The 25,570-nt window shown below is 36.3% G+C and overlaps 1 protein-coding gene across 5 annotated transcripts in view; it reads left to right on the top strand.

The window, feature by feature from the left end:
- LOC121732196 (zinc finger protein ush) overlaps nucleotides 1-25,570 on the top strand; it is a 176,583-nt gene that overhangs the window by 62,135 nt on the left and 88,878 nt on the right. For 4 of the 5 annotated variants that reach the window (XR_006036331.1, XM_042121997.1, XM_042122025.1 and 1 more), the window contains exon 1: nucleotides 22,355-22,520. The exons of the other annotated variant lie outside the window; for it this stretch is intronic. Coding sequence is in view for 3 of the 4 variants with exons in the window: in XM_042121997.1 (XP_041977931.1) it covers nucleotides 22,406-22,520 (115 nt within the window). In the remaining variant the exon portion in view is untranslated. Of the gene's footprint in view, nucleotides 1-22,354; nucleotides 22,521-25,570 lie in introns of those variants that run through there. 5 annotated transcript variants of the gene reach the window in all.

The following is a 25,570-nucleotide window of genomic DNA, read 5'->3' on the forward strand; positions in this document are numbered from 1 at the left end:
GTAGATAAAATGAAACCAAGTGCAACTTGTCGAATGGCGATTTAAAAAAGTAATACAAAAACAAACACCTGCAACTTTTCGCCATCGTCCCACGCGAAAAATATACCATTCTCATCACCTTGATGAGTGGCCTGATGAGTCTTCCACCGTGCGTTTCTCGCGTAACATTTTGCCGCGCACTGTAAAACTCTGGAACCAACGTATTTCCGGACCTATACGACCTGCAAACCTTCAAGAAAAGAGCGTATTCTTAAAAGGCCGGCAACACACCTGCAGCTCTTCTGATGTTGCGAGTGTCCATGGGCAACGGTAGTTGCTTTCCTCAGGCGACCCGTTTGCTCGTTTGCCCCCTTATTTCATAAAAAAAAACAAAACTAAACAAAGCGTTTTGTTTTTTCATAAGGTATCGTTGCGTATCGTCGCGATTTCAGCTGCTCTCACAGATATTTTCAGGTTCTTCAAAAGCCAGTACATCAGAAGGCCAAGGCCTCAGCATTAAGCAGCAGATAAGTGACAAGGTCGGGTACAGAACGTGGCCCCAATGGTAATTGGCGGTAACGACGATAAATAACGCGATAACACGCCCTTCATCGACGGGAAGTGATCGCTAGGAAGCAGGAAGCCGATTCTTATAAGTTTCAGTTCAATATAATGGAGTTAGCTGTAAGTATTAATTCAGACTGCAACGCGACGCGTAGATGCATTTCTAAAGTATATATTTTAGAGACTTCAATTGCGTGATACGTCTTGCAAACCAGTTAAATCCATACAGAAATGCTATGATCCTAAGGGTTAAAACATTTAATGACACGTCATGACATTTCTATAGTATGGATTTGAAAGATTTGTTTGACGTGTCACGCTCACGAAATCTGTCAATTCAGAACAAATTTAGAAATGCATCTACGCGGCGCGTTGCGGTCTGAATTGACCCTAAGAGCCAGTCCACACGGCGCATTGTGTCAGCGTTGCGTTGTTGGTTATACACTTACACATGGTTATACAAAATATGTATAACCATGTGTAAGTGTATAACCATGTTCACACTGCGCGCTGCGTCGTCTCAACGCACACATGACGGACAGCAGCCCCCGAGACGAAGGGGGTGTTGACGTTAAGACTGCTTCGTAATAACGCTGCGATGGCGCAGCGTGGACTGGCCTTTAGAGTACTCAAAATTTTTGAGCACTAGAAAATAGAAAGTCGTTTTTGTTAGGTTTAGTTTAATAAGAGTAAGAGCAAGAGCACTGTTATAGTACTGATTATTATCGATTTACATTAGATCAAAAGTCTAAAGTTTTACGTCAAACTACCTAAGATTTTTACAGTCTTTATGTCGAACATGATTTTAATGACACCGTATCAAGTTCAGTAACTCGATCGTGCGGCAATAAACTAATAATGTCGTTCCGTTAATTATGTATGTGTGTCTGTCACCGAACCTTAATAACCCATAAAACAACTTCGACTATAAACCTTATCGGAAGATCTTGTATCTGATCGACTTGATAAGTTCGATAATTTAGTTTATACATTTGTTTTATGTCTCATGTTTTACATCTACAAGTTTATGTTAAATACTCTACTGGTGAGTTTAGAAATCTACACGAATTAAGAATCTTGTAACAAAATTATGTTAAAATACTACTGGTGAGTATTTAAAAGTTAATGCAAGACATTTATGTTTCATGTTGATTCTATGCTAGTTTTGTGAATAGTCATTATAAACATCTTAGCCAAGCGCGTAGGAATGACGAAAAAAGGAGCTCTCTTATAATATCTAGAAATATATTTTTAAGTAGTTTTTGTTACTGTGGCAAAAAGCACAATTATTGTAAAAATTACATTGCACAACTTATTAGTTTATTTTTACATTCGATATTCTAACTAAAACCAAAGGCAATCTATCACTATTTCACTATTAATTGATTAAAACGTTTAGTACAATCATATTTTACATCGTGACAATTCATCTCGTTAGAATTTTTATTTCCAAAACTTGTTAACACTCGTGTCGAACACAATATTTCATGCACGAGATAATCTAGCGCCGAATTAAACAAACAGACAGAGAGTATCGATTACGATTCGAAAACGAATAGAAATCGATTCGAAAAAATCGAGTTTGATAAATGTTTCCGAACCTCTAGAGACTGTGTATGTGTGTGTGTGTGTGTGTGTGTGTGTGTGTGTACGGACTGCGATAACGATGTATTAGAACATTCCGCCGGGCGAGCGCCACTGTATTTATTCTTATCCGGAGTAAGTCAGGTTACACCCCTAGTGACGGGCCGGTATCGATATCGACTGACGGGTCGATATAATTACGCCCGATATCGCCGCGTGGGATTTAATTATGGGAAATATGTGTCTCGCCAAATCACGGCGAAATATGATACGAGATAGTTAAATGAAAACCAAATGACGCAACTGATATCCGCTGAGAAAGCGAAGAAGGTGTGGTGTGGGGTGCTTTAATTATATATATAAAACGACCGTGGTCTTACCAAATGACGTTATGTTTATTAATAGATTGAGCATGATACATATTACGCAGGTTCTGTTCGATGTTCGATGAACAGAATACACATATACCAATACTTTTTAATTGAATATTTTTTTGTATGTTACGATATAAGCAAAACAACGATGCACAGAATTTCACTTTTTTTTGTTATTATACAAAGTTTTATGCCTTGTTCCGCCAATTTAACTAAGCAATTATTTCAAAATTTTTACATACATAATATTATTATCACCTGCGTATAAACGTTTAACTATATCATATTAAAATGCCTTAACCAGTCCAAGCATCACTCGGTATTCTTCCCATCCCTAGCACGAAGGGGGTTTGCGAGTGGCGCGGCGAGATAGCGCGATAGGATCGCGGGTGGCAGCCCTGATAGTACGAATAATAATAATTTTATATCGCGATGTAGGGCTGGCGACGAGACATTGTTTGTGCACTCCCTAATACGTCACATTGTAACGAAGATGAGTTGCTCGATATATAATCCTAGATATACATAGCTGAGTGACTTAGCGTAGATTATACACGTTATATAATGTAAAAAAAGGAACAGAGAAATGTTCGCAACAAGAAATGCTGAGACTACGCAGAGACTAGGCAGACGTAGCGTAGCTTCTAATGTTGCGAGTGTCCAAGGGGGATGGTAGTTGCTTTCTATCGGGTAACTCGTATGCTCGTTTGCCCCCTAATTTTATAAAAAAGGTGCCCTGAAGTTCTATGGACCAACGGTTTGAAGAAGGTGGCAGGCAGCGGTGGGGGAGGGCTGCCTGCCTCGGGATGGATGGCGCTATTTGGGACTTGGAGGAGACCTATGTTCAGCAGTGGACGGCGAAATGTTCATGATGATGATAATGTAAAGTGTAGTGATGAGAGCTCGTCTACATCTATAAATTAAAAAATCGATATGTGATGGTCACCACTATTTGGTCGCAGTAAAAATTTTATATTTGAATAAAAATAATACTAAATGTAAATAAATTCTATAAGATTAAAAACAAGAATCACACATTATATTATGTACTTTTTTTTTTCAAATATTATAAAGTTTTAAACAAACTAGGTACTTGCAAAATATTTACTTTTACTTTGTAAAGTAGTTACTTAAAGCTGATTTAATATTATTATAATGTTTTTAATGTCCTGGAAGGCAGGCAAACACAGATAGCAGCTAGATGGATATGGTTGTTCGATAGCTGGAAGCGGCTAATCTCGGTGGTCGGTGGTTAACTTGCGTACGCCGATAAACTCATATGGCTAACTGAGATAGACTCAATTAATTTTCCTGTTGATATGTTTGTGACACAAAACAATATTGTATTTCTGTTAAAACACAATGTAATAACAACTGTAGACATGATTGGATGAAGTGTATAATTAACAATTTGAAACATTTCTTTTTTGCATTATTAGGCATTAAGAAAGGAAAAATATTTAAAGTCAAAAAATCGTTACAAGGTTTATTCAAATAAAAAGGGGAATAAATTGTTATATAATTAGATTAATTAGCTTTTATGTTCTAAAATGTTAGTTAACCACTTCATTCAGTCATGTCTTCAAATAATTATAATCATTTTCTGTCAATAATAAGTACTGTACAATAAAAGTTTGTCAAAAAACAGTAAGGCAAGTAAAAACTCTTGATGAAAGCAATTCTAATATTCGCGAGCTACAGCAGCGTAATGGTCGCTTTGAAGAATCATATTATGAATCATAATATGATTCATTTTTTTTATCGCAAAATGGTCACTCTGCTTGCAATTCATGTCTAGTAATTCGTACTAATTTGACATTCGTGTCAGTTTGACAGTTTTGACAATTCGTTTGCTGAATTGATTTCGAGGAATTGCAAAATGTGACCATTTAGGTCCACAGATATTTCAGTCACAATCGTGACATCTCGCATGAAACGTGTGCGTTAATATTTCAAAAAGCTGTCGTTGCGTTTAAAAACAAGGTAGTAAAAGAGTGACCGAGCGCGGCTTAGCAAGGGCGGCGCTGGGCGGGGGGCGGCGGGGGTGCCAGCCGGGGGCACCTTATCTGCGCCCCGCAGATTGAATATATTTCATATGTGTGCCTTAACTCTTTCGTTTTGTATTTATGGCGTTTGAAATTGAGGATTTCGTGGCTGCGGAGATTTTAAAGAATTTTTGATTGGACGGCCGGCTTTTTGGTTTGCATTTTTTGGATTTTGTTTTTTTCTACCGTTTTGTTTCTAAAAAGTTGGGAATGGCTGACAAACGAATACAATCCAAAAATATATTTTCGTATTCACCTAATGCTAGTAATTGTGTCTTCTCTTACTAGTTTTAATTAACTCGAGTTCCTATAAATACACTGCATATTACTTACCTACTTACAACGAAACCAGTAAATGATAAGATAAGCTGGCACATCCCTACTGTAGACAATAATATATGGCATACATCGATATCACAATAGGTATGTACTGCATAAGGTCACGATAAGGATATAACAAATGAAATTCATCGACGCGACACGATATATCGTATCGGATCCGTCAGACGTACGTACGAGTTAAAAAATCACAAGTATCAAGAGTATTTTAACCAATTAAAAATAGTTTGTTGACCCAAATAAACTTTAAAAAAATTCTGTTAAGATTCGTAGTTTGTACCAGACACCAGTGATATACTAATAATTATAATATGACAGACATCGTGACTTTTTGTCGTTTTTGTTTAGGATTACGAATGCATATTTGTCAATAATTGTACGTTAAATACCTTCCTAACACATATTCACAACTACCTAATCATAATCCAAAACAATTATACATACGATACGGTTTCTACCCGATATGCACAGGACACAGGTATACATCAGATACTTACCTGTGCATATCGGGTGGAAACCGTATCGTCCGTCGTGTCGGGCCCGTATCGGCCCGGTATCGCGGTATCCTCATTAGCTGATAGCTATTCACTTAGCCAACAGCGGCGTACACGATAAGCTATGTTAATTAGCCGCTATGTCTCGCTATAACGATCTAGACCGCACGTGGCCGCCTTATTTTTATAGTAACGCACGGCTAGTACGACTCCTGTTTTGTACTAATTGCTAGGGTTGTCAACTATTAGTAATGTATATAATCAGAAATTATTTAACATTAAACATTGTGTTAATAATTTTGATTATAATGGCGCAAAATCCATACTTTACAAATGATATTGACAGAGAAAAAACTAAGTGAGATGGAAAAGAATGATGTAACTTTTCCCCATTATTAGGTTTATCAGGTAATTATCTTGCAATAGAATAAAATTTTATGTTACTTTCTAAAATTACACTTTCCGATTAGTGCGGTCTAATAAAAGATTACCTAATGTATAATATTATTTATTATAGTTAAACCACTAGCTACTTGACCGAGCTTTGCTCGGTATTGGATAAAATACGAATAAAATGACATTTTCTAAAAATAATTCCTAGCTAGATCGATTTATCGCCCCCGAAACTCTCTATATACTAAATTTCATGAAAATCGTTGGAGCCGATTCCGAGATTCCAATTATATATATATATATATATATATATATATATATATATATATATATATATATATACAAGAATTGCTCGTTTAAAGATATAAGATATTGTTATTTTAACATTTTGCCACATTTTCGCACGATAGGTCAAACGTGTTTCGCTTTGTTCGTATTGAAGTTTACGAGAGCCTTTAAAATTTCGTTAAAAATATTTTCAGCGGCGTCGTAGTCGGCGATATGAGGCAGATCGGGGAAACGTGAAAAGTGGCCGAGATAAGGACGTTTTGGCCGCGCGGCCGCCGCGATAGCCAGGGCTGCTACCCGCTATATAACGATACACCTAGGGATGGCGACAAAAAATGTATTTTAGGCTTTTATTTGTAAAGGTTTTATTGATCAGAAACTTGTATTATACCTAAATATACTGACATAAGTAGCTACTGTATATTCAGAGCTCAAACTTGCATACCAGCTGCGTTACTTATCAAAATACTTGCACAGAATAATAATAACATCTATTACTGGTCCCTTGTCTTGGTCTGGAATACTGGATAGGTCAGATAACAGAAAAAGACGTTGCATGGAAAATCTCCTAAACGGTTGTTCCATCAATGCACATTGTAGTATAATATTAAATAACCGCACATAATAGCCAAAAAGTCTACAATTTTCATCAAAAATATACCGGAAAACAAGGGTTCTTTCGTACATATATTGATTTTTTAATAATCACGTTGTGTTAATCATAACAGTTCGTCTGAACATGCCACAGCGCGTGCGGAGATCTAGATACCATCTACTTTGCATATTGCTGCAGATTTTTTCATGAAATAACATATACTGTGTACATGAATGTAGTTGTGGGGCGCAAGGTGTGGGCAACAGCGGTTTTAAAATTTTGCGTCAGTTTATGAAGACGAGATGTAACAGCACTATATTTTCTATATTAAGCCTTTTGATCACAAGATCTTATATTTTTATTTTCTGTGTCACAATATAGAGTGCGCTGCATAGCGTGTTATTGCCATAAAAAGCGTAAGATGTGCAGTATATAAGCTTTAGATATATCAAGAAAATGGTGCATTACGAAAACTATGTTGTTCTTGAAAAGAAGAAAACTCGTTTCCTACCCAACTTTATTCCTTATTAACGTTATTAACGTTATTACTTTATCCCCTTAAACCAAATTTTATAAAAACAATATCGTTCGCAATTTTTTTACTGAAATTCGTTTATCGCAACGGAAACCGTTATAACAAGAATATACTTCTAGAAAATTATTGTCGAGTAAAATCTACTCCATTATTCAGGATTTAAAAAAATATACTAAATTCCATCAAAATCAGTTCGGCAACTAACCAAATAGAGGTAATGGACAGAACAACATTCCTATAACCCTATATCAACATTCCTAATATCATTATGCTAAGTACTCACATACGGTTTTGCTCGATAGTTTTACTCCGAATCGAAGGAAATGACATGTTTGACATATTTAATTCCATCGAGCTGGCTCGAAGCGAGCCTTCGAGCTGTCAGTTTTGCGGTCCACACGGTGGTTATTGCTCGATTTGGAGTAAAACTATCGAGCAAAACCGTATGTGAGTACTTAGAATTAGTATAGATTCGTTTGCCTTTTCCTCCTCTGCCTGTAACTTGCGTCCGCCGTATTGGTCAATTGCAGCGCTGGGGTCGTGACTGGGGCAGTAATGATATTTTAATGTTATTTAATTTTCCGTGTTTTTTCTTGCAGGTAAGTAGGTTATCGCTCGACTATTGCGATATCGCCGTTCGCCGCTAACAGGTAACCCTAGTGTATAACTTGTGCTATAAAATCAGCATTTTACTACAAACATCAGAATATTATGGTAGATTATAATAATATTAAATACTACTTATATTTTGTCAGTTATATCTCAACGTGCAAATATTTTTGCAAGGTAAATTAATAAAGCTATTGAAAGAAAATAAAGCTTTTTCTATCAAATTTTATAAGAAATTTGTTATCATTGGTGAGGCTGATGATTAATTAGTCGCGTATTTTGAAGATCGAAGTAAAATTTATAAATGTATGTAAAGTAATCTTCTAAAAGAGCCGACAGATATTGATGATTTTTTTTTGCTTAAAAATGAGATGAGTCTGAAAATTGGCCATTTTTTTCCTACCCAAAATTTAATATTAATTTGCCAAGCAAAGTTTGCCAGGTTACCTGGTAATGCAAAATATTATAATGATGTGCCACGAATTCTCGTAGCGCGCTACGCCGTAGCGGGCTCGTAGACGTCTACGACTAATGTCGTCGCTGGCAAAAACGACCATGTTACTAAATCTAAAGCTTTTCTATTAATAATTATTATTTTATTAATAACAATAGATAACAACAAAATAATATTGTTTTTAACAAAAAAAACTTGTGCCTAAAAACTTACTAAAATTTCACTAATTTTTAAAGCAATTTGCAATATTAGGAACTAAAACTGTTTCAGTGTTTATTAACGAAAGCCGATAATTTCCACTCCATAAATTAAGTTAATATAAAAATCAAACAAGCTACCCGAAATCTCGCGTCGCTTATCAGATAATGATAAAAATATTCAAAGGTTTAATTTGAGTGAGCACACATATTTCGTATGGATGGGGTGTGGCGGTAGGGGGTGGGGGATGGGAGATGGGGTGATGGAGCGATGGGGCGAGCACCGCAAAAGTTCACCTTATCTCATCTGTTTGACGGATTCCTAAGACAACGCAGCGTATTCATATTTAGCACAGAGTAGCTCAGTACAGAGACTTGGATTTTTTTTGCATACGTTAAGATCAGTTTGAATTTCTTTTTGTTTAGGAATGTCTACAAATGTCTAGTCTATAAGAAAGTTTTGATAATATCTTGCAGCGTAAAGAAAAATAAAAAAAATAATTTATCGATAGAAAAGGTGATACATTATTGAAAGAACAAAATGCATACTACATAATATTTTGTAAAGCACTAAGGTCCTATCTGGTCTTCTGTCTTGTCATCTTTCAACCAACTTTAAAATAAATCAATTCATCATCTCATCTCAAACCACCATAAAACAATAAAAATATTGTATTAAATATGAAACAAAACGTATTCAGTACTCTACAGATGCTCGGGGCTCGCTACTGATAAGGCAAGCTATTTAATCAGATCAGGGCGGGCGGCGTTATCAGCGCCGGGCTTATCGCCGCCCGCCCTCCCCGCCCTGCCTCCCCGCCCGCCTTATCGCGAATATAAATCCTGGGCAGATCGCTATCGCGCGCCTCTGTTACTTATATTTTTGTAAAGGCCGCCAGCATTTAATGTGGAGCGTTTATGTTACGGGTTTTGATACTCAGGTTGGGTTTAACCCATCAATCCCCAATCGGCAGCCGGCTACCGCATAACAATTGGAAATCTATTGTGTCTGTAATACCCACGATGGAGGTGTTAAAGCGAAGATGATGATGATGTAAGTTTAGTAAGAAATAATTAAAAAGTATTCCTTATTCAACAACAGTACAACTTATTCTAAAAAGTATTTGCCAAAACAGCCCTTTTCAGAAATGTATTGATTTTTTTTTTTTCGATTTTTGGACTTATTTGTTAGTGTCAATAATAAGCTTCGTTACTTTAAGTTGCTCAACTTAACCTTTCTATGACAACAAGCAAGTACGTTACGACCAATCTTAAATTATCATCATTTTCATTTCAATCATCACCAAAATGATGAAGCCTACGTTCGCCTATCTCCGTGTCCGTGTGTCTCCGTGTAACTCAATCGGTGGTATCGGGCGATAGCTACAAATGTTCTTTATCTCCATCGCGATGCAGCGATCAACCACCCTCCCCCACCACTCTCCCCCCACTCTTTCCCCCTGAACGGCGACTATCGTCTGTGCGACGCTGATAACTTCTGATTTCTTGAATTATTATTTAGTTTTTGTATAAGTATGAAAAGTTGTCGCATATAATTAAATTTTGGTGGATATTTGTGTGACTTCCTATTTTGATTTTGACTATGTATATTTGCTTACTTCAAAACACTTAAAACCCACTTAAACAGGAGGATTATATGTTCGATGTGCCTGTCAATCTAACTGGCACCATAGCATCCAAAAAGTGGACCAATTTATCGAGTTTTTTCATCAGTATATCTTTTGCCATAATGAATGATATTTTATTTTATGAAAATCAAGTGCCATCCTATATATCTGCCACTAGTAGGTGGGGTAGCGACAGGCTGTCGTAATATGAATTTATCCACTATCGCGTTTCCTGCCGACGCGACGCGACGCGGCGCGAGATAGCGAGAGGCGATTACATCGCAGCGCTAATTAGACTTATCGTAGACCAATTATTTATAAGTTGCTTATCGTTTCGCCAGCCATTGTTTTACCAACTTTATATGGGATACACACGGACTCGCTGTGCGATGAGTATATGTCGGCGAACAAAACATATAAAAACTGATACATGTCACAAGCATTATTTAAAAGTTATTTTGTAGTTGACAAAACGTGAAAAAAATATCACAAAGGCATTAATAGTTGGACCTTGTAATCGAAGCCTATTATTGCCAAGCTTGGTAAAACTTTCCCCAGCCTTTTCTTTTTCAGCAGCCTTTTCTTAATTCGTTTCAATAAACAAAACTACAAAATGATGTTTGATGACGATTCGCTTAAACTGGCAATAGTGAATTTTTCATCATTTTAATATTTTAATGATATTCACAACGCTTACATTATAGTAATCAATCTGAAACGTACAAAGTATTCGACATTCTGTGGAGCCGTGTGTCAGCCCGCACTACACAATTATTATTTGGTTTGTTACAAAACGAACGCGTACATTTGCGATAAGCTATCAATACTGGTATCGAATAACTTTAAATAAAACCTGTATATATGTGTTCTATTGCTCTACTTAAAGCCTCTACATTATCAGCATCAACAGTACACATAATAATAATAATTATTATATTATTATATTTTTTTACTACTTTAATATTGTTATGTTTAACATAACTTTAAATAATTTCCAGTGCCCTAAAAGATTATTATTGACATCTTGAAAATGGCTATAAACTTATAAATAACTAAAATATTTTACTCTGGCGCAAAAGTTCTTTAGTTCTAACTTCTAGATATGGAATTTACTACAAATATAACATACTTACTTACCATATTTGCAGTGATTTCAGGATATGTTGTAGCATAATGCAGTAACATTAGTAACCTGGTGGTAACCTGCCTACGAAAAACGAATCCTGCTACACTATTTTTCCGTAGTAAATCGCTTTTATTAATCTTTTTCAAAGTAGTTTAAATTAAAAAGTATAATTTTCGTAACCTCTTTAAAATAATGACAGTCGGTTAGGCAGCATGGAGCCAATATGTCAAATAATCTAAAATATTTTAAACTCACGCAAAGACAAAATGCCCTATAAATAACGTAACAGTTCGGCAAATGACCATAATTACCGCTGAAGTGGCAGAACCGAAGGCACAAACCCCAAAGCCTCCGTCGATCCGCCGCCAGATATATGGCCCATAAAAATGTTAATACAATGCTACTGCATGCCTTATGTGTAATTTGCCACGTTTAAAAACGAAAAATGCACAATATTTCCGCCGCTAGTTAAACGCTGAAGCGATTTTACTAAATGGCTTTTATTTTGTTGCGTCAAGTTTTATTTCTGATTGCAATGTTAGTTTAGTTTCTCAGTCTTAGTCACATGTCTTATGACAGCATTATTATAATCTATAACAATTCACTAGATGAGTTTTAGTAGACAATTATGTCTACTAAAACTCATGTTAATGATTTAAATGTTCCTGAATGTTTCTTATGACTAAAACGTGGAGCGTTTTTAATTTTATTTCTGTGATTATAGAAAAACCTATAACTTAAACTTTAAAGAATGTATATTATAGCTTTTTTCATTGATGATTCATTGATATAAAAACGAATCTAAATACCCATATTACTTTTCAAATTATCATTATTACCAGTGTTTCTATATGATGTTCAGAGTATTTATAATAATCCTTCACTTGCGCGCTTCGTGTACCGCTTTTCTTCCAACTTGGGCCACACCCTTTTCAACCAATGCAGTATTCTTGCAAATGGCCGTTTAGGAAATGGGACATGTAAATGAAGGCGCCGGTTGAAAAGTGCCGAAGTGCTGATCGCGGGTTGTACTGAAACGATTGTTTAAGCTATTGCTTGTATTGTGTAAAAGCTTAAGATTGTGTAAGGAATAAGGATGTAAGTTATCAGCCACAACGCATAAAGGAACAAATCTAAAGTAATTTATTATATTGCCACTGGTGCTAATATCAGAAGAACTAAGTGATGTCTTTTTGGTGTCTATCAAGGATTTCCTTTAAGTCTTCCTTCCTTTACAAAATGTTGACTAATTTTGTGTTATCGTTTTAGCTTATTCCGTGAGGCTTATGGGACTTTGTAGGCATGATACTCTGAAGTACTTAAATACTTTTAAAGTGTTCTAACCTAATCAGCGGATACACACACCATCATACGACGTATCCCGGTCTATTCCATAAAATTCCTAGATAAAAGTTCCATAAAAACGTATCAGTAAGTTTACGTTAGGCTGTGGGCGCTAGTAAATATCGTCGGTTAGATCCGCGCGCTGCCAAGTCCCGCGCTGGCCCGCCGCGCCGCGCCAGCTGCCAATTCCATAGCCCCCTTAAATAATCCTTAAGCTTATTATTGATTTGTACACGCGCCAATTGATGATTATCGAAACATAGTTGAGGAAATCAAGAAGTTTACAGTCTGTGAGAGGACTGTGATTATGAGGGGACGGTCAGGGTTTTTTTTTAACAATTTCATAAATAGAAATTATATTCTTGAAAATTAGACAGACGCGTTTACTTATTTTAGTAAGGAAAATACAGTTCGCACCAGACAAAGAACGAAAATTACTCACACCTTTTATCGCTAAGTTAAGAACGTCACATCCTTGTGACAAAGGAAATTCTCCAACGAGGAAACATTCCAATAAAAATATAATGAAACAATAAACGTGATTAGTGAGATCGCGAAGTGACATCGATGTCCCAAAGTGACACCTCGGGAGTACACCCACTACACCGGGACAATGAGATCCCAATCGCGATGGAACAATAACGCTTCAAACAAAACGACAACACAAAAATTGTTGATCGTATCGAGAGTGTACTGGTGTTCCTTCTGTTGTCTTGTCAATTGGTGTCATTCAAATGTAATGGATGATAGGCTACACGTGTACGCCAGAAACACCTAATTACATTTTATTAGGATATCTGATATTTAAATTCATTAATTGAAGAATTCGCTGCCTTAATATATAGAGTCATTAAGTGTTATTTGTCGTTAAGGGTCGATAATCGTGATGATTGAGTTGATTGAGATACGAATTATGATAGAAGAATTTGACATTACGTACGTTAGAACCTTTTGGTCCTATAATATTAATTGATGAAATTTTTATACATTCTCATTTCGCACGAGACAAATAGCTTGGCAAGCTTATGATATAACATGCTGTTCTTTGATGCTTTTAACTTTAGATTTTTGCGTATCCCGTGCTGTGTCGTCTGCTAGAATCATCTACAACTCCATTGCCCATATATCTTCTAACAATTAACACAAAATACAGTATACAGAACTAAGATTGACACCAGTATTTAAGTTCAAGTGTGATTATAACACTACCATTGTCTGAATAGCATCTCGCAATTTACAATTTTGTGGATCCCATGCTACTTGTTTGCTAGAATCATCCACAACTCCATCCTCAAACAACTAATACGACACATACAACAGTTGTACAAACAAAATTAAGATTGACTCCAGTAACAAATGTGTTAAGCCGGGCATAAACACTAGCCATTGTCCGGATAGGATCTCGCACGGTAGCGGGACAAATGCGGCCACCCACATCAGAGATCACGTTACCCGCTGCTATTATATTGATTATCGCGATTTCTTTTGTGCCCATCGTGCCCCAGCCTTCTTGGAATGACGTGAATATTAAACGCGTATTGTGTTATGGTGTATCGTTAAAATCAATTTAAGGCGGGAAATTATATTTGTTTTATTCGCTAAAGACACAAAAAATATGCAGTGGGTCACCGGTGTCCCTACGGCATTCAACGTGTTAATTAAGAACAGTATAATATTATGTATATAGCCTACTTTCTGAATTATAATAATCCCATCAGTCTATTATGAGTTTTCCTAATTTTATTATTTATTTTTTTACTTATTATTATTGGGATACCTTTTTTTTGGTCAAAATTCATGTCACTTACTTGCTTCTAAGTTCGCAACCGCAAAAGCCCGTGACACATACGGGTATCGCATATCTCGGCAGTATCGGCCGCTGCGCCATTTTTCTTATAACAAAGGATGAAATCGCTCGTGTAAGCAAGACTTTATGATTTAAGTCACAGGCGGTGGCCTGGCTAACAATATAATATATTTTATGGTGATACAAGTTTCAATTATTGTAGGCATAATCCTCTAAGCCTAAACCACGGTCTATAAAGGCAGTAGTTCCCTATCTGCAGAACTGAAAGAGATTAATTGCCAAGTATGACTATAGTCATACTTAGCAATTTCTGGAATAAGTAATTTAGTAATTCTTGAAAAGATAAGTCGTATTTTTTGTGGTGTTTCAATTTAGAAAAATTGTTTAAAAAATTGCAATACATCATTCCTCCCTCCCCTCGATTCTACCGAATAATATTTAGATTTTTTTTAATTAGCGTTATTTATTTAGCGATATTAATCAAGTCGCCCTTACCGCTATCCGCCTCTGAGCCAGTGGCGTATCGCGGTGGGCGGCGCGTCACCTTCGGCCCTTGAATCACGACCTGCGCCCGCGCACCGTATCGCGCAGATTGTGTTACTGGGAACTGATGAGCTTCTACATTCATTATAAGGGAGATCGCAGACGGCACACTTTTTGTGCGATCGAGTTTGCGGCGCACATATTATTACAGTCTGCATGGCGCGGCCATGCAAACTGTATGTGCGCCGCAGACTCGATAAATAGTTCAATACCCAGACATGACCTTAATGTTGCTCTAGATTTTGCTCAAAGAGTACCAAATCACGAATTATTCTTAATTTTTTAAAGTATTATGTACCAGAATATCGGGAGTTTCAAGTACACAAGTCTATTTAAATAATACTAATTCTAATGGATAAAACGTCAATTTTAGCGAATTTTGTCGCGGTTTTCATATTTGCTTTAAAACTTTTGATAAATTAGCTCACTTGTAGTGTTTCTTAAAAGGAAGTCGGTTAAAAAGATCCTCACTATGAAAAAAGACGTTATACTTATACAAGGGACGTTATAAACAACAGACAGGGATATAACACAGCTAGTTTAATCTGTATAAGTATATATGTCGTAGGCGGATTGTACAATTCGCCGTTTTACATTATGGCTGTTTTAAAAAACAGGGCCGTTTTGTAATGCGGTGATTTATTGATTATATATTATATTTATTGATTTAGCAATGTAAAACGGCGGATTATGCAATCCACCTGCGACATATACACACCGCAAATATTTTTAAGTAACGGGGATAATAATTTTGCACATATTTTTTATTATTAGTATTTTAGGTACAAAACAGTATGAGTAACCAATGATATCAGTATAATATAGAGCAGGCACAATCGGCAGATCTCGCGCCCACGTCCGATCTTATCTCATCACGATTTCAATTAATGGAAATTGATATATCGATTGTATAAATAACAATTTAACCATTCTATCTGTTATGACTAGATAATAGATATCCTAGATCGATGATTTATACCTGTAGAAACACTTGTAGATCTATAGATCTTTTAGAAGGTTTATCATGAGGGCACAGCAACCAAAGATTTAACCATTAGATAAGCTCCTAACAAAGTGTGAACGCGGAACGTGTAGTACCTACAATCCTTTGTTGCTCAACCGTTTTGGTGGTAGCAGTCGCGACACATGTTTTTCTGTTGCACCAAAAATAGTAATATTTCATGTAGTATTAACATTTTCCCTACATTAAAAAAATCCCGCTTAACATCACATAAGCTTAATTAAGAGACAAGCCGTTAAGTCATATACATTCACTCCAAAAACCTCCTGGTTATATATCCAGGTACGTCGTTAATCGTTATTCTTAAAGTATCATAATCACTATAATATTTTGTAAAGTCGTTATAATATTATTATGATCATGTGGACAATAGTTTTTGACATATCTAAATCTTAGATTCAAGTTGGCCTTCATATTCATATTTGTTATAAAAACAAAGTAAAATGTAGTATTATTAAATTTTTATTAAACGCCTGGTAAATTTCTAGCCTGATGATCTTAACCTGATTCTCTTTTATTTTTTCTATATATTTGGTCTACTGGGCTGTCCACCGAACTGATGGTCTAAACTCTAAAGGCATAGTCTATGGACCGGACTGTAAGAGGCCTATCGACCTGACGAAATAACCTTCGCATTCCTACCACTTCTGCCATTTCAGTGATGAAGTTGTGCTCGATGACGGTACAATTGAGGCACAATCAAAGGGAGCATCGTGTACGTGGGAGACGGAGATGGTCTATCGGGCGCTGGTCTATCGCCGTCAGCCGCGATCGGGACCAATTTCGCAAAACAACGCGATACGTTCTGATCGCAGATACCCGGTACTGCCCGCAACGTAATCCATACTAAAATATTATAATCCATACTAAAATCGGTAGGGTAACAGACAGACAGACCAGCACTTTCGAATTTATAATAATAAATATATAATAAAATAAATTTATAATAATAAATTCTGTCTGTCTGTCTGTTACCCTACCGATTTTGTGAAAGGTACGGATATACTTTGGGTCCCGGGAAAGGACATAGGAAACTTTTTATCCTGGAAAAATGTACAGTTACTGCGCGATAAACGATTTTTGACGCTACGGAGTTGCGGGCGTCAGATAGTCAATAATAAAATAGGAGGTAAATACAGACAGACGCTCAAATAATGCTTGTGTTCATGTAGCAAGTGTGGATATTAACCGACTGATTTCGTTGCGGGTTTGAAGTTAACCTTGTTCCTCAGTCACCCCTGAGATCATAAATTGGTGACACAGATATGCAATATGCAGCGCGCCTGAAGACTGCTAAAAATATGGCGAGATTTTCTAACAAATCATCAGTTACTCATTTATCAATGCCAAAATTACATGTAACACAAACAATTTCTCACATTAATCGATTAAAATGAACTGCTGATAATAATCACTGAAAACAACGCAAATAAACAAAAGCGCATCTCGTTAAAAACACAATCTTCGATCCACTAAATCTTTGAAAAAAGTAATTTACAATCAAAACCTATCATAACCATCAGCAAAACGTATTAGTTTTTTGCCGTCCGTACACACTGCGTATCGTACCATCTAATATTATTCTGGGAACGGCCTTAATAAGTCACTACAGAATGTTATCTATTCCATTTTATCAGCCGGCTGATAACCATCTCCAGCCAATTAGCCCCGTATGCTGGGTATGACGTGTTACGTGCTTTTGAGAGTCAAACTCAACTTTTACAAGGTCATGCTCGTAATCCCAACGAGAGTGTGACGTTTTTTGGAAATTCAAAGTGGAATTTTTTTACTAGGTCATGATTTTGTTAATGGCGAAGTAGGCGAAGATGGTGTTTTGCTTGACGGTTTTGTTTAGTGGATAATAGATAAAAATAAAGTGACACTGTCGTTTATTATTATCGTTTAGTCTAGACAAAAAAGAACAATAAAGGAAGGATAGATAGAAAGACTAGAATTATAACACCTATAAGATTGTTTTTCTTAGGAGATTAAGATAAAATTTGATCTTTTACCTAGTTTCTTGCTTGAAAGTTAAAGCATCTTGTCCATGACGTCACCTTATGAATCTCACACCAAAGCTCTACAAATAAATGTTCGTATTCGGAAACATTCGCATAATGTTGTATTCAAATGAGTCGCGATAGCATCGCCATCGGTACAGCCGATATCGATCAGATAGACGGCAATGATTATTAGATCTGCGAATGCCCGGCCTTTTCGATGTTGTGGTGATGGTAATGGGTGATAGAGATTTCACCTTCACCTTTTTAGTCATTTCTGTAAAAATTTAGAAAATCCCGGTTAAAATATCTATAGACTCTGGTATGCGATAGCACTACTGTGGTGACGTCATCAAACTGTGGCCTACACTTTGACTTAGTACGATGCACCGAGATAAGCTTTTAGGAGAAATTATTTAAAAACCTTGCTTTAAATTTAGTTGAAAGTAGAGCCTTTTACAAGGAGGAACCCTAGTTCCTTTTTTTATCCTTGATAACAAACCTAAGTTCTATAAGGCAGTATAACAATAATAATTGGGTTCCATAGCACTTATATTAGACCTCAAAGCCGTCTCATTATCTAAGACGGGCATTAGTCACACTGAGCGGGCACATACGCGTCACAATACCGTGACCAACGACTCACTTACATCTTACCGGCTTATTAAAATACTAGATGACGCCCGCAACTCCGTTACGCCAAAATTCGTTTTTTTCGAAGGAACCGTACATTTTTCCAGGATAAAAAGTATCCTATGTCCTTTCCCGGGACTCAAAGTATCTCCATACAAAATTTTAGCAAAAGCGGTTCAGCAGTTTGGGCGTGAAGAGGTCACAGACAAGACGCACTTTCGCATTTATAATATGAAAGTATGTAAATGGAATTGGGCGTCGAATACCTCATTTATTAAATGTGCAAAACAAAAATTAGCTTTATTGTGCCAATTATTGCTCGTCTATTTTAAGCATTATAATAATTGTATAAATATTTGAGTGTTTGGATTAAAATAATGCCCATTACGAAGATAAGAATAGAGTAAACGTGAAAATGAAAGTTGCTTATTAGGTGATAAAATACTAAATTTTTCGTATTAATTAATTAATAATTTATAAAATACTATTATGTGTGAGCGCGAAGAGGTAACAGATAGACAGACACACTTTCGCATTTATAATATTAGTAATAGTATGTATTGCTTATGTACCAGACGCATGATCGAAAGTCAATATAATCAGCACTCTAAGGTGAGATAGAGAATTCGAAAAATGTGGAATATCTAATAACAAAAAGTCGGCCCTCGCCATTAAGAGTCCATTAGGGCGGTACATATTAATTCTTTATCACCGGCGGATTATCAGCACTCTGATTTATACGGCGTTATCGCTGGGCGGCGCCACCGCTATCACCGCGACTCCTGGACACATGGTGCCAGCCTAAATCGTGAGAAGACGCCTCAGCCCGGCCATTTTGGTAGATCGATCATCGAGGCCTTGTATTACTATGCCTACACTAGGCATAGGCCAAGAATTGTCTAGAATCTAGATCGACTCAGAACTTCTGGGTGCATGGTGCAACTGCCAGCCTAAATCTTGAGAAGACGCCTCAGCCCGGCCATTTTGACGTCTTGTACCGAGTGTGCCAGGTTTCAGAAATAGTCAAAGTCGTCTCTGAACTCCTGAGCACATGGTGCCAGCCTAAATCGTGAGAAGATGCCTCAGGCCGACCATTTTGTAACATTGAGAAGGTACAGCGTTTCCTTAAATGGTTTTCGAAATGGTCTAGACTCTAGAATCTAGACCACTGAGCTGATCTAGACTCTAAATCGGCTCTGAACTTCTGGCCGCATCACACATGTCTTGCGTTACTGTACCGGTCTAGACCACTTCTGGTCTAGATCGGTTCAGAACTTCTGAGCGCATGGTGTCAGCCTAAATCGCGAGAAACGCCTTAAGCAGGCCATATTGATGTCTTGTGTTACTGTACCAAGTTGTGGAAGATTGACTAGGTACAGCGAAGCCTTACCTGGCTTTCGAAATAGTCTAGATCGGTTCAGAACTTCTGGGTACATGGTGCAGCCTAAATCGTGTGAAGACATCTCAGGCCGGTCCTTTGGAAGGTTGACTAGGTACAGTGACGTCTTGGAGCTGTACTATATATCTATATAAATGAAAAATATTTTAATTTCCAAATAGGATAAACATTAACGGTCTTACCCCAAAAAACTTAACATCTGTTGAACAGTTGTTTTGAGACTATTTTGTACTGAAGTAAAGCTATAGCTAGACTATAGCTATACTTCTAAATTTAGGTAAAGTCTTAATCGAAGTTTGTTCTCATTAGGTGTGACTATGGTACCAGCTTAGGCCGGGAGAAATACGCCTATAGGAACTATTTTAGGAGAGTTCGAAGCATTTGTCAGATCTCTAGATCGACCCAAGTTAGTGTCTTATTTTCCAACAATCATTTTTAAACGAGTCTGTGGTCGTAGTCCACCATGTTTCTCCTTAGATGAGATAGCGCCGCCGATATAACCGGCGGTTATGAATATGGAGTTAAGATTTAAACGTGGTAAGCTAAGCGTGTGAGAGACCGTACAATAGAGCGACAGTCTAGTTCAGACATGATTCTTAGCAGGTCTATCGATTCCTGCCGATATCATAGTGACAGCTTTAAGCAGTGTAAGTGCGCAGCATGTGTTTATTTGTAATTTGTCCATTTTGCGTTTAATTAAAAATGTTGTCAAAACTGTTTGGCTTAGCAGTATTAATGATACTCCAAAGTCATAAAGTATTTCCGCTGCATTTAAGTAAACATAGGTAATAGATATAGTTAAATTTAACTAGAAAACTATAAAACTCTAATTTAACTTAAACTAGTACAAGACTATGCCGGCCCCGCGGTATCGCCCGCATCTTACACCTGCGTCTTATCAGCTGATCGCCTATCTCCGTCTCGCTCTATTGTACGGTCCTCACACGCTTAGCTTACCACACTTAAACCTTAACCCCATATACATAACGTTGAAATTCTCACCGGTTGTATCAGCGACTGCATGCGCTATCTCAGCCCATCTCTTTTTACTATTGTGTGCTCTTTTTAGCTTATCAGACGAACATGCGATGTGTATCGCAAAAAACTTACTTCACCAACAATAAAAAAAACTTTTCTTTGTCTACAAGGCACAATGCAAAGCGGAGCTAATAGAGTCAATTGTAGAGTAAAAACTTCATTTAAATTATGAGAAAACTGAAATTAATGGCGTAGTGTGTTTTTGGTTGCTTAACCTTATTTTTTCTTATTTTTAAACTTTTTTTAGTTACTATACTTACTATCAACACAATGGTTCTAAGGACTAATAAAATATGTATTAGAAATTGTAGCTTAGATTATTCCTCATGATACATCATAGTAATTATGAACCAGTGGACAGTATTAGAAAATGATACGTCATCGCTATCAGAAGCGTTTAAAATCGCGATCATAATTGATGGCCATGTCACAGGCGACAGCGGGGAGCGGGCGCGGATCGATCAGATGTAGCGATAGCGGGCTGGATATTTTGTTGATCCCTCCATGAGATACAGAGTGGACTAGATACGCGCGAGGGGTTTTTACTAGCTATGTTTTATGTGAGGCTGAGGTTGATAAAGCAAAAAGTATTATTTTCTGAAAATACTATCCTTAAAAAAATTTATCAGCTGTTTTATTTCTTGATGTATATGAAGGTATAATAAAAGATGTACACTGTGACCTGTGTGTATAGACTTTAATATATATTTTGTTGTTGTCTGTATAGACAGTGTAGTCACTCTTATAACGAATCAGAGAAGACCAAAACATTGTATAACATAATATTATTAATTATTATGTTACACTCCTTACGGAATGGAACTTTTTGATAGTAAGAGGGTAATGTAACCTAAACAAGTTTGTGACATATTAATAACAATGCTCCCTTGTTTTGGTAGTGGGATAAAATCGCTCCTAAATATCATGTGAGTCATCGGTGAGCTTTTGTCAGTGTTTACATTTGTGTGAATCAACGCGCGCGGCGGCGGCCAGGCGAATGTGCCTAACAAAAAGCTTTCAGATTAAATAAAAAAAAAAGTAAACGTTGGTTTATCAATTATTATAATATGAAAAAAAATACATCATTAATAATAATTTTAAATAAAAAATAATATTGTGTAGAAATCGGTAACAAAACACATTTCATCGACTTTTCACTTTTCCGCGCTCTCTACATCGGGCTTTTTTATTTGACGTTTTATACAAGTTTATTCAAACATCGCGATAGGATCGGCGACGTTATCTTTCAATGCAACGTTACCGCGCGATAGCATCTGGGGCCAGCCATTGCTGGCGGACGCGATAAGGGATCGCGCGGCGGAGGGGCGCCGAGCCAGCCAGTCACTCAAATTACGCGGCAAAAGAATGACGTGCCCGGTGTGCTGTGCTGTGCTGTGATGCTCGCGTGCTGCTGTGATGCTGCTGTGGCTGCGGTACCTCAAACAGCTGGAGATGGCGTGCGCCGGCCTCGCCCCGCCCGCGCCCTGCACCCCGCACCCGCCAGGCGGCGCCACCGCCACCAAAACAATAAGTACGATTTGTTTACATCAACATTTTTATATTTGAAATTTGAATAAGTGATAAAATAAAGAGTAAAAGTGATAAGTACTCTATATTTTGTCCCGGTTGCCGCGATTTTCTAGTGTGTGTTAAATGTAGAGTCCTGTAGCTTACCATTTTAAAGTATTTTGTGCGCGTTTTGTTTATAATCACACAGCGATTTTTTTCACGAATAACACAGTTTCTCATGCATTTACAATGGATAATTTTCGTTATTTACATTAAATAATTATACATCATTTATAGGTCTACCAGAATCTGATGGCAAAAAGTGAGAAAATAAATTGACTCTAGCAATACCGGGGTAATTAAAACATTTTGTTCCTTTTTTGTCCTTATAGCGGCTGATTCTGTGTGTGAAAACTGTTAATCTAAAAATTTATCCAATAATCACGGATATTTTTTGAAAATCTGCTATCCAAAACCATCCCGGTAGACTTATGGCTGGTTTACACGTATTAAGTAGATAACTAGTAACTAAATTTTAACTTAATTTGAAGTGCCTGCCGGAAATGTGTCAAGTGACAAGCCCCGCCTGCCATTATAATAGAAAATAGTCAAATTTCTAATTTCCTTGTTTAGTACTTAACTAAATTTTAACTTGCTACTTGCTACTAAATTTTGTGTTCACGTGCAATAAATAACTTAAAATTTAGTTAAAATTTAGTTAACTACTTGTCAACTTAATACGTGTACGGTGTAAACCAGCCCTAATACATTTAAAATGATTCATTTAGGTATTTGCTGAAACAAAATATTAAATATGTTATTTGACATTTGACGGTCGCGCCGCGCGCACCGACTTTACCTTTTAGCGCGAACTTTTGATTGACAAGTTTTGACAGTTGTTCGACGTATGCCATATTCAACAGTTAGATATTGATCGATGTTGATATTGGCATACGGTAATTAACTTTTGTGGCATGTAGTTTTTATTATTCGTAGCATGAACTTGACTAAGATATTGAACCTTGTGTCGTAGGCATTATGAACTTGTTGAAAATAATATCATTCTTTGAATTTTGTTGAAAATTCATTCTTCACTAGTATAGTGGATAATCTCAAATTAATCAAAATTATCCTACAGTAATTATTATGATTTACCAAAAACATTATAATATATTACATTAATAAACTTTAAATTTTGATTCTCATAGAGATAGATCATAGGTGATATAGAGTCATCTAAGGCCGAAAAAAAACAAATTTTGTAGTAACTTAGTATTACGCAATAAGTAATAATAATTTAAAATTTATTCCAAATAGGTACTAGGATTAAAAGAAACGCATTGTTTTTACAATTTCTTCAGCAGGCGAGTATAATTACAATATTTTTGTGCATTGTATTTAAATACGAAGCCATTAATATGATAACAATGGTGAGCTAGACAAAGCTTATCTTTATGGGTAGATGTCTTGTTTCGATAGTCATTTCAGCATAGGGGGAACTATGACGCTCGTTGGTAATATGTATTTCAAATTATTTATGACATTTTTTTGCGATTCACATATAAAATTATAATATTGAAATAATTATAATATATTATGTACTAAAAAAAATACATTACTCTTTCATTGCAGTTTTATTCAATGAATAAATATTAATCTTTCTTAATATTCAAACATAAATAATTATAAATATTCAGCCGTTATAATAGGGTCGTTACGCGTTAGGTTCTGTAATCTGTTATCAGTAGATAAGGATGGTAATTAGTAAAGCGTACTTACTGTACGCTAACAATAAGGTTGTACATCTTTTGCACCAGTATAATGCGTATTTTTATATATTATTTTTATTATTATTATTACATAATTATCAATTTAGTAAGTATCTTTTTTTTTCAACCAAAAAATTGTTATGTTTTTAAAATGAACTACTACGATAGTATACATATTTGTTTTAACTCGTATTCCACAATTTAACATTAAAGCCAAAACTAAACATTACCATCTATGGAACCGCTTCTCGGTCACAACGTATAAGATTATTATCACTCATTCCTATTCAAAAGCTCGAAAACAAAACGTCGAGCTTTGGCGATAAAAAAGTAATTTTATCATAAAAATACTTTTTCTTTATCGCCGTCTGGCGTATCAGCTGATAAGGGCGCGCCCGCTGCCGATCTGATAAGGGCTTATCGCGCCGGAGCCCTATCCACGCCATCTAGGGTCCCTTTGAACGAACCGAGGGGGTGAAAATATTTTTTGTTACATCTCATTAAAACTGATATAATATATAATATAAATTATAATGTCATTAAAATGATATTATAATTTATATTAAGTATATATATTATACAAGGTGTACCAAAACAAAGTAATAATACTTTAAGGTAAGGTTTAAGTGTTGTATAAAGTTCACTAGGAAAGTAGAAACGCTAAAAGATCGTTTTTTTTTTATTTATATGGGCAAGCGCCACAACATAAATTCCTATGTACCAGGCAAAGATTTAAGTACATTTGGTGGGTAAAACATTTGTATTAGTAAAGTATTTAAGGTGACGCCGCGTTAAAGTAAAAATCCGTGTTGGTAATGTTTTAGATTTCTCATAGAAAACAAGAAATGGAAGAGCAAGAAATGGAAAGGGCGTAAACGACAAAATGGTTTTTGTTGCGTAATTTAAAAACGGACGACGCCGCCGTGGACGGCCTCCAAAAAGATGGCGAGATGAACTGGATGCCTACAAGCCAGGCTGGCCCGCGGTGGCGTTAGAGCGAGACAGATGGAAGACCTTGGGGGAGGCCTTTGCCCAGCAGTGGGATAGCATAGGCTCATAAAAAAATATATAAAAACCATAAATATATTTCATATAAGCTATAGGCAAATTGAAGTGTATGCTTGAACCAATCTATATACAAATTTTGGAAGCCTTAATCACTCTCCTCTGTTGGCAAAATTAGAATCCCTTTTTTTACAGAGGTTTTTTTGAATAATTATTCCGTGTTATAAAAGTTGACCAATTGTGTTATGGGTAATTCAAAGACAAAGCCATGATGAATACTGTCAATGAACTTTTATTT

The sequence above is a fragment of the Aricia agestis genome, chromosome 1 (assembly GCF_905147365.1).
Source record: "Aricia agestis chromosome 1, ilAriAges1.1, whole genome shotgun sequence".
In the NCBI taxonomy this organism is placed as follows: domain Eukaryota; kingdom Metazoa; phylum Arthropoda; class Insecta; order Lepidoptera; family Lycaenidae; genus Aricia; species Aricia agestis.